The sequence below is a fragment of the Pinus tabuliformis genome, chromosome 6, assembly GCF_031772625.1.
Source record: "Pinus tabuliformis cultivar Carrire ecotype Pingquan chromosome 6, CPIR1, whole genome shotgun sequence".
In the NCBI taxonomy this organism is placed as follows: domain Eukaryota; kingdom Viridiplantae; phylum Streptophyta; class Pinopsida; order Pinales; family Pinaceae; genus Pinus; species Pinus tabuliformis.
Window position 1 is genome coordinate 1,558,840,900 of NC_142292.1, and position 11,566 is coordinate 1,558,852,465.

Here is an 11,566-nt window from a genome sequence, read left to right on the forward strand (position 1 = left end):
TTCCTAGCCTTTTATGTTGTCAAAATTACAGTGAGCTCGAGAGGCTTCTCTCCAAGCTTTTTGAGCATAAGAATAAAATCTTAAATAAAACTAAATAATCCATTTCTTTAGGTCCAATAGGCCAAAGTTTGGTCTTAGTGGACATTTACCATCATCATGAAACTTCGTCATGGAAACTATCACAATATATAAGCTAATATCTAAAAATTATCAAAATTTTGGTATTAAGGTAAAATCGTATTTTTAAAATTTGTTGGCTTCTTGTGCCACTATATATAGAGCGACAAAACTTGCTACATTTTACCTTATACTTTTGAGGATAATTAATAAAAAGGCAAGTAGCTTGCTTTTTTTTTAACCAATTAAGTTTTCAAAATTAATTTTTAATTTAACTCTTGTTATAATTTTATGCTTACTAGTTTTTTCTTTCTTTCTTTCTTTAAAGGTTTTGCGGATATAATTATAGGTTCTGAAGTAATAAATACATAATAACAAGCTTAGACATACACTTAAAGTTAGACATACACTTAAAGTTAAAAGGTACCAGATATTATTAAAAATTATGAAGAGTTTGACGAGTTAAATAAAAATATGTATTTTTATATAAGTTGTAGTTTTATATTATAATTACTTCACCTATTACTTGTTCACATTGAAAGATGAGAGATATTCTACATTTTTTATTTATTCGAAAATTTTTGTTCACATTCACAAGTAATTCTTTTACATGTTAAGAAAAATAAAACTTTCTTAAAAATTTAATTAATCAAAATAGTCTAAGAGAACAAAAAAAATTCTCAAGGAAAAAGAAAATATATAGAAATTTTGCATATAAGTCTAAAAATTTCATCAATACTAATAAAAACAAAATCTTCATTCAAATCATGAATCTATATAAAAGTTGATAGCAAATCTTAAAATATATAAAAAAAATTATTATAAAAAATATTTATAACAATTAAAACTATAAAATAAAATAAATAAATAAAATAAATAGTATTTAGATAAAAAATATCCACCATCAAAATTATTTATTACCCAAATGAATTAGTTAAATAAAAATTAGATGAGGAAGTAAGGAATTAAAATTATTTATTGAATAAAACCTCACTACGAAATTATTATGTTATGAAAAAGTTTGTAAAGTAATACTATAAAATAAAATGTGTGCATATTAGAAAATAATATTGACAAATAAAGATATAAGATGAACATGTGTAGAAATTTTGGAAAATATAGTTGTAAGCATAATTCTTTTGAAAAGTATTTATACTGAAATGTTTTCAAATTTTCATTAGAAATATATGCAAATCCATAATACTTGTAAAATGCGTGTAAGAGTTAAGAGTATATATGGTTCGTCAGCATTAAAAAACAAAAAAGATTTTTTTTTTATCTGCAACATTTAAAAAAAATACAATGTTGGTAAAGGTTAAAAGAATAAAAAACATAATGCTAATAAAAATTAAAAATATGTATATGATTCTTGAAAATGAAAACAATTTAGGGAAAAAAATGCATGCATGCAACAATCCAAAAAAATACAAAAAGTGAGAACCTCTAAACAAGAGCAGTCAAGAAGCTCTAAACAAGAGCAAGACTTTGATACCTTGGCAAGAACTGGTTGATTAAATTCGTGTGCGAACATTCTCCCAAATCGACTTCGATACTCCAATAAAAATTAGTTAACTAGCTACATGTGCTCACATTATTCCAAGCGTGAATCCTCACAGCGAAATACTAATGAAATAGCATAACGATAGCATGAAATTTATGTTATAAAATATAGTAAAAACAATATAGGCAAAGTGCAAGGTAGGGAAAGATTCACACTGAAATACTAATGAAATAACTAAATCATAACATGAAATTTACATTATCAAATATAATAAAAATAATAGAGCTAAATTATAAGGTAGAGAAAGATTCACTCATGAATAGAATCAAAATATTGTCGTATTAAACATTAAACATAATGTTAAATTTTAAAATGTCAATAAGTATGGCTGAAAATTAATTTCTAAAGTTCTGTAAACTTTGCTTCGTATTTTGGATCGAGTTAATTCACTTGCATTTTGATTTGGTTTTTTGAATTTTTTTTTTTGTCCCTTGCATCACAGGGAAGAGATCCATATGTTGTGGAAGGATATCAATGAATGTAACAAAAATTATAGAAACATTAATGTTAATGAACTTTTTTTTTATGTTTTATAATTCATTTTATTTTTTTTATTTGATTTTCTTTATAAAAAAATAATATTTTTTCTCATTTCTTATTTATTAATAATATGATGGATTTTTTACAAACATTATCTAATCATTTTATTTATCCTAGATACAAAGTAGATTATTCACTCAATATATTGAATGTTTAGAGAAACTATGAGATAATTAAAATTCCACATAATTTAAACGTTATAACATAAAGAATTTCTTTAAATTTATTATAGAGTGGATGTGTGTGTGTGTGTATATATATATATATATATATATATATATATATATATATATATAAACTATAGTAATCACTATTATGTTTGCACATTTATACTTTTACTCCTATATGTTAAACTATTGAAGAAAATATCATTGTAGGTATATTTATTTCTATCTTTGTTCCTATTCATTTTTTATGCAAATACTTGCTTAAATTATGGTGGGCAAGAACTCATATTAAATAAATTATCTAGATTGGTCTGAGCTATTTTCATGGATTTTATTTTTATGTGGTTTTCCTATCAAACTTAATAATGAAAAAAAGTTGCTCAAATATTTAAAAATCATTTCATAAATTTGCAATTGTATCAAAAATGTATGACAAAAAAATTTGAGGCATTTTTCGATATGGCATAAAGTACCTTCAAAGTTATGATCCAATCAAATGTTTGAAAAATAAATATCTATTTTTCAAAGTTAAACATTATAACTTGGGTTGGTCAATACTAGATTAATACTAGTCAATTCCAAAAAAATGATTGACATAAAGAATAGTTTGTAAAATTGACCAATTATCAAGGTGAGTAAATTTCATGGATGACATGGGACACATGTCAAGAATGTTAAATTAAGGCAAACAAGTATTTAACCCACTCAAGTGGTAACAAATTATTTTAAAAAAAAAACATTAATGATTTATAATTTTGAATATTCGAAATTGTCATGGTAAATGCTAAACTATTAGTGGTTAACATGAAAATCTATTGCTATAGTCTTGTATTAAGGGACAATATGAGAATTGTAGGTATTAATTACCCAAATGGACTAGTTTTCCATAATTTTCTTTTCCCAAAAAAAATGTGATTTCCATTTTTCCTATGATTTTACCAAAATAACCAAAAATTATAAAAACTATAATCATTATTAATTTTGAAATTTTTACTATTTTCATATTAAAAATTAATAAAATTAAACAATTTTTACACTTTATGAATTTCTATCCTTAAAATTTTATCCAGAAATAAATATATTAATGCATCCAAAATAATAAAACTACTCACTATTCTATTATTTTTTTATTATTTAAATTTATTTTATAAAAACCATATATATAATCATTATTAATTTAATTTTTTTATTGTTTGTATATTAAAAATAAATAAAATTAGAACATTCTTAATATTTTATAAATTTCTATTCTTAAAATTTTATGGAAACATAAAAATATTAATGCAACCAAAATCATAAAACTACTATATTTTTCTTTTGTTATTTAAATTTATTTTTAAATTCATATTTTCTTATTGTCTACTTTTATTATAAAAAAAATATAATACAAAATATACTAATGTGAATGCATTTTAGAATATAACATTATCATTTCATATTACAAAATAATAATTTTACTTCTCTATTTTTCTCATCTTTAGAATTGAATGACAAATGTTTAATCATTATATTATTGAATTTTTGGCTTTGGAAGAAGATGGTTTTTATTATTCTTTATATCCTTTTGGCTTTGGAAGAAGATGGTTTTTATATGCCTTTGGAGATTATAAATTCTAGTTGTCATTATTTATATTAACAAATAAAAAAAAATTATATGGCTGTTTTATATTTTTTTTGACAATTACAATTATAGGTGGTGTGAGTGACGAGTCAACCAAATAACAATTATTAATAATTGTCATGTTATCATAGTTTTAAAAATTGGCTGGTTTGAATTGGATACGGGTGAAATTAACGGGGTCAAATTGCCGAAAAACTCTATTGAAGGGTCCATTTCGCCCAAATTTCATAAAAGCTGGACTAAATAGGCCAATTTATGATGAAACCATCTAGTTTATGGTCAAACGAGTATGCTCCATCATAAATAGGACAGTAGCTATACACCCCATAGAATGCAGTTTTGGGAGTTTTGAAGTTGTTTTTACGTAAATTTGCCGTTGTTTTCTTCCAAAAATAGTTCCTAGGGGTTGTTTTCCTCCAAAAAATAGTCTCTCCAAGAAAAGTATGTCTACACTCTCATTTATGTGACACATATCAACCCTAGCAATGTTTGCAATTAATGGTAATCTTAAATTCTTAAAGTAAAAGTGATATTTCCTTTATTTTTCATTTTCATCTTTTCACTTAAATTTTTAACATTACCATGAAATCATTTTCATCTTTTCACTTAAATTTTTAACATTACCATGAAATTACTAGCGATGTTTGAGAGTGGTTTCAACCTCATTAGATTTCATATGGAGAAACAGGAATTTTAGATTTCACTCAAAATTCAACAGACTTAATGGTTTTCGGGATTTCATGGTCTTGGGGTTTGCAATGTTTCCATTTGATTCTATCATGCATGAGGATATGAGATTGGCATTTGATGAAGAGCATGAAGCCTTTTAAGAACCTTGATGTTGGTGGCATTGATTGTTGAACATTGTTGATGTTGGTGGTATTGATTTTTGAACTCCTCGAGCTTAACAAGAATGTACGCTTCACTCAAAGTAAAAAACTCTTTAGGCATGCTAAACTTTTTCTACCACATTATAAGGTTGAGGAGGTGAACCCTTCACTCAAACCGAAATCATTGGTTAGGCATGTTAAAGATTTTCAATTTATATCATATTATAAGGTTGAGCAACCCAAGTCTCAAGACTTTGAGCTAGATGATGTTTATGTATCTCTTGTTGATGATCCCATTGCTCGTAGCGCGCATCAATGATGAGTTTGATGAGTGACCATGTTCATTACTGATTTTTAGTTTTGATGTCTTTTTGCTACTACTACTACTAAAGTTGTAGAGGAGGTTTAGGAGTCCTCAAACTCTGAGCCATATTATTTATGTAGCTCATGTTGATGATCTCTTGTCTAGTGGTGGTGATGAGTTTTATCATGCTAAGGAGTGATCATGTTGTTGATCATTGATATGTAGACTTCTAGTAGGTCACTGACCCCATAGCTTAGAGCATTGTTTTTGGACTCTAGAAATGATTTAGAGCCTCATTGATTATGTATTTCGATGTCATTTTGTTATATTCACCTTTACATGATATATAGATGAGAAAAACTTGCATATTTTGTCTATATTATTTTGGAATCATGGTTTTAAATCTTAAAAATATTTTTTTTATTAAAACCAATTATTCCATGTGCTTTCTAAAGACGAGTTTATCAAGATCACATCACTGGGATTTGAAACTCGATTTATTAGATGAATGAGTCAATTCACAACATGATATATATATATATATATATATATAATTAGAAAAAAACTCCGGAGGCCAAATGAAATTGACACTATGTATATATATATATATAATTAGAAAAAAAATCCGGAGGCCAAATGAAATTGACACTGAACACGACAGTTACCACAATTGCGACGAATAATAGATAAAAAAAACGAGACTTCAATTTCCGCGTTTGCATATTTGTTCAAGATTCATTCAATTTTTGAAAATGTTACTTTCATATATAATCGAATTCATGAATCCAATCTACGTGATGTGCGGCGGATCTCGACCCTCCGTTGACAAACGGCCATTGTTCAGAACCCATACCTTCGTACTTTTTCGTTTCTTCTCCTATGTTGAACTCTTCCATTTCAAAATCTGTCAAGCAAAAGGACACAGGAGCTAGCATATTACAGTCGGGAGACAGTGGCTCGTACAAATCAAAACTTTCCGCTATTGGGGCTGGATTTCCTGCAAACTGATCGCAATTTGGGGCTTGCTGGTCAGCTGAGGTAAAATTTCTTACTTCTGTTTCCACGAGATTAACATCTCCCAGATTCGCAACGGCTCTCTGCTCTGGATGTTCTTCTGCGATCGGATCCTCCACTACTAGGTTAGAAAATGACTCGGACGAATTCACAATTTCTTGATTAGTAAAAAAATTGAGGGGATGGTCTGAACTTGTACAGGTACCGCAACCAGAACTGTTGCAAGAATTTCGGTTTACCATTTCAGTGTGTTTCACCGGAGTTTTTATTCTGATAGGTCGGGGTTTGAGCGCCTCAATTTTTAACGTTTTCTTTCTTTGAGATCCCTGGATTGGTGGCACCTTCTTTTGCAGATGAAAGTTCCAGTGGTTCTTGATTTCGTTGTCTGTCCGCCCAGGCAAACGGCCTGCTATCAGTGACCACCTGCATGGTAATATGTGTCACAAATCAGCATCAAAAATGTTTTTGACCCATGAGATTGGAAATCTTTATTTTTATTTTACTAAAATGATTAATTTTTATTTTACTAAAACAATTAAGATATTTTCGATCAATAACAATAATAATTTTATAACCATCTTAATTATAATATTAATAAAGTATTGACAATATTGATTACAATGTTATTGATAATATTGTTTATAATATTAATAATATTATTGTTTATTTCACAACTCAGCATAAAGTTAGATGTAAATTTGCAGTGTGTTCCTCTATGAATTGACAGGTATTCTTTTTTCTATTTTATCTAAGTGAAACAGAGGTTGTTCCTATTGAAGCAATTGCTATGATAAGAGTCATAAGGTATTTAATAAAAACTGAGGAAATGGAAGAGGGTAGATGACCTAAGGTTGTATTTAATTACATATTGTGCACAAGAAAGAAGACTTCGATGCAGCAAAATAACCAATGGTTTAGTAAATGGGGTCTTGGCTTCAACATGTGTACTATAAACAGTAGAGATAAAAGCTTTTATTATGGATAAGCCATGGGGTATTTGCTTGAACATGTGTACTGTAAACAGTAAAGAGATAAAAGCTTTTGTTATGAATAAGTTCCACAAAGGTAATTAGGTATATTGAAGTGTTTAATCATCAACAAAAAAAAAAAGTACATAAAAGCGGAATACATAAGCACATGAAGAAGTAATATGTCCTATAGAATATCTTTAGCCTCTTGGACTTAAAATAATTTTTTCTTTGTTTCTTAATTAAAACATAATTTATTTTTATTTAAAAAAAACACCCGACCAAAATAGAATTCAAAAATAAACCCACACACAAAATTACACATCTCATACAAAATTGTAAAACAAACCTCTCCCCTTGAAAATTCGTAAATCTGGTTCACACAATTACTCCACATACCTATTACCGAGAAGGCGATGCATCCGAATAATGATGTCCTCCTCATCGATGGAAATATTACCACGTTTAATGTCGGGGCAAAGATAATTGATCCAACGTAATCTACAACTCTTTCCACAGCGCTGAAGACCTGCAAAACAACTTCTCTCGGCTGATTTAACCCATCAATACCTATTTAAGACTCTATCAACACACTGCTATTGCAGATTTGTTGCAACTCACCTGCTTTTTGGGGGAGATCTCTCCATCCTCCAGCGCCATGAATTCGAATGTAATCGCCCAGAATCGTATCCTCCTCGACCTTCCAGGGCCCCTGATTAAGCCCTTGTTTTGAGCAGCAAGGAGCTCTACCCATCTTAGATATATTCTCTTCTGCAACTCCACACCCAACGATCTGCTATCCTGGCACTCAGCCTGCTCGCTCGTGTTTTGCTGGGCCTTTGACTATATATCGAATATAGAATTAGCTAGTGAAGACCAGCACGTCACCATTAAATATTTTAAAAAGCAATTTGAATTAAATATTTAAAAACAGGGTGTTGAAAATTTTCCGGATTTCTATTTTTACCAGAAACAAATATATTGCAAACAATGATCTCATTAAAATGGTTGAATTTGTAAAACAAAAACAATTAAAAACATTAACAATGTGAATTTCTAAATCATACCATTAAATTAGCAAGAAAACAAAGACAAATAAACTCCAAACAATAATCTCACCATAAAAATATACCACTGAATTGTAAAAAAACAAAACAATTAAAAAGATGAATGCAACATTATTGAAAGAAGTCGCGGGTCTCTCTCTTGGCGGCTGAAGAAATACGGCGGGATGTCATTGTGGACCATCTATCTTCATTAGGAGGCCACGAGGAATTCCAGGCATGTTGTATACCCATCGGAACAATTTAAAACCGCGGTCGAGTGATCTGTGCCGCAATGTGAAACAACAGTTTCCAGGTTGACAGAACCTGAAAAACGGATGCGACTTTCCCTCCAATCCATTCGATAGGGCTTTAGTTGAAATTTCACCAATAAAATTTGAACACGTTGTTTACTATTTAGGTACTTTATCAGCCAAGAATTTTATTACATTTTCGTTTCACACTTTTCAACCTCCCAGTTATGCCTTAATGGATAAACGAGTTTTATTAGATGTTCACCTGTAATTTTTTAACCTACTTCGGATATAATTTCAATGGACATTACAAGATTTATAGTTAAAAGGGTTGGATTTTTGAGCCATAACTTTTCCATTAATAATTTATATTCGTTGAATTTTTTAACTTGTTAAGTTCTTTAGTGGAGTACGAATGTGTATAATGTGTCTAATTAAACTAAATAATTTTATAAGATAATTTATAAAAACTAAATAAAGCATATAAAATAATATAATATTATAAATTTATAATTTATAAATTTGATTTTGAGTATAATTTAAAATGGTTTGTTTTAAATAAAGAGGTAAGTTTAATCTGTAATATTATTATAAGAGTGAAAACTTATGGCTAAATAATTATATCAGATTATTTTAAATAATATAATTATAAGAAATTTCTATATATTAAATAATAATAAGGAGGGTCGAACGATGGGAGCACAATACGTTGTATATGAGTAGCAAGGATCTTGAACCTGACCTGGGTCGAGCAGTGTTGGCTTGTGTTGAAGCCTTTTTGGAGTGGAGAAAAGTCCAAGTACATTGGTGTTCCACAATTACCAATTTTTTAATATAAGGTTGGAAGTGCTTTTTATGTAAGTCCATGGTTGATGTGTCAATTTCTCTAAGAGGAATGCAAATGGGGTAACATAGATGATAAATTATGAACTAAAAGGCAGCAATAAAGGTATGATCTTGCAAACTATTCTAGAATTTAAGGTGAGGAAAGACAGTGAAAGATACAAAGGATTTTCATATTTGGTCCCCCATCCTGCATCTTTTTGTGAAGACTTTCCCATGGAAAAGGTACGAGAGACATCTAGAGAAACAGGGGTTGAGGTGTTCTCTTTTGACTTTCCAGAGTTGGGGCTTTCGCAAGACCCGGTCCTCACAATGGAGTGTCAGGGCCATAACTCTCTATGATTTTCAAAAAAAGAATTCTAAGGTACATCCCCCTATCAAGTCTAATTCCTTGTATTCCTGGCACTAAAATAGAAGGTCATTTTTTTGAGTATCTCCTTGAAGTATCTCGGAGTTCTGTCTCTACTAAAAAAAAATTATACTCAAGGGATTTTCTTGAATCAATTTTTCCACCAGTCGAGGAATTGCAATCATCCTAAGGAAGTTTCCTCGAGGAGGTCTTGGTTGCCAAAGAAATTGATGGTCAGAAGTTAGCAGAAAGTAGAGAAAGGGGACTAGAGAAGGAGTTTCGCATAGGAGCAAGAGGAGGCTTGAATTCAACAAAAGCTAGGTTGTGACACACAAAGAGGAAAAAATATATTTTGTGAAGAAGAATCCTAACCACCCAAAGTTAAATTTGGTATTAGGATTAGACGTTATAATCAATAACAATATAAAAATGGCAAAAAAAACCTTGTTAGACTGAGCAAAGGGTAGAAAGTTTAACATGAATTCCTTAAAAGCATGGGTGGAAAGAGAATTAGTTGCTCGTGTTAGAAACCCCCCTACGACTTCCTTGTTACCAAAAGGATGGACACAGTTGAACTTCAGTATCCTTACGAGGAAAAAGGAACTTCTTAGATAGTTTGGAAAATAGAACCTACAATAAAAATATTCAATTTTTAGTCCTTTTCGATGCCAACAAAGAAAAGATTGATATCATCCCAATTTGGGTATGCTTTCTCGGTCTATTCCCAAATTGGATGAGGTGACCTTCAAAAATCTAGGGAATTCATTGGGAATTTATCTTAACCATGAAACCTCCTACCTATCCATGGGAAAAAAATCATTAGCATGTATCATGACCAATATTGACCTCCATGAAGGGTTAGAATACATGATAGATATCGGTCAAGGAGAGGAGAAGTTGTAATTACTTGACTACGAAGGAATTTATTTTAGGTGTTAGAGGTGCCAAATATATGGTCATTTAGCTAAATATTGTGTTGTATTGATGCACATGAAGGCTCATTCCGAAATTTTACCTCTCAAAGTTTCGAGCACAAATCTGATATCGGAAGCAAACAAGGGAGTGGTTCAAGTGGGGGAGGTATAAGAACCACATCTATAATTGGGAAATTATAGTGAAGGTTCACTACAAGAGGCATCCAAAATCCCAAAGACAAAGGATGTTTTAGTCTATTATGAAGGAAGTGTTGAGGAAGAGGTGTTACAAGATACATTCATGGCACATATTTCAAATAACTCTTTCCTTACTTTTCCTTCTACTCTTTTTGTCAATTACGTTTTAGAATATGGAAGAGTGTGGTATCCATCTGAAATAGGTATTCCTCCATGCCTCCTTCCTCTATCACCTTCTTCCCTCTACTCATCGATGACCACTTTCCATTGTACCCAAGTCATGTATGGATTTTACTCCCTTGTGATCTCTATATTGAAGGATCCATTGGAATAGTCAAAGATAAGGAAAGTTGTTTATATTGTCCATTCTAGATTAATCCTTCCCCATGCAAATGTTATAATAGCGGGTTTGAGAAAGCTTTCACTCTCCATTCATCGAGGTAAGGGGAAAGGAAAGAAGTCACACTTTAAGAAAGAAAAAGAGAAGGTTCGAGAGGACATAGTTGTAGGAAAACCACAATCCATCCAAGGGATACTTAGAGAAATCATAGCCCTAAGACGGGTTTACCAATGAAAATTCTCTCCAATTGTAAGGGTTTAGCATATCCCTCCAGAAAATATGCTCTTACTTGGCTAGTAGATCTAAAAAACCTGATGTTCTTCCCTCCAAGAAACTTTGGTTGGGGGGGAGTATTCAGCAAAACTATTGGAATACCTTTTTGTTGAATGGAGTTTTCTTATCCTTGATGTGTGATGTCACTAATGCGGTCTAGATGTTGGATGTAACCCTAATAATATAAAAGTATCAAAAGCATAGAGCGTAGATTCACGTTACGGCGTCAA

The 11,566-nt window shown here is 30.4% G+C and overlaps 1 protein-coding gene across 1 annotated transcript; it reads right to left on the reverse strand.

Annotated features, from left to right (window-relative positions):
- Positions 1-5,901: 5,901 nt before the first annotated feature.
- Positions 5,902-7,876, reverse strand: LOC149264675 (uncharacterized). The gene is made up of 3 exons (XM_089400346.1): positions 7,744-7,876; positions 7,522-7,651; positions 5,902-6,577 (listed from the first exon to the last, which is right to left on the reverse strand). Exons 1-3 carry the CDS (start codon positions 7,874-7,876, stop codon positions 5,902-5,904), a joined length of 939 nt encoding a protein of 312 aa, XP_089256472.1.
- Between the last annotated feature and the right edge of the window lie 3,690 nt (positions 7,877-11,566).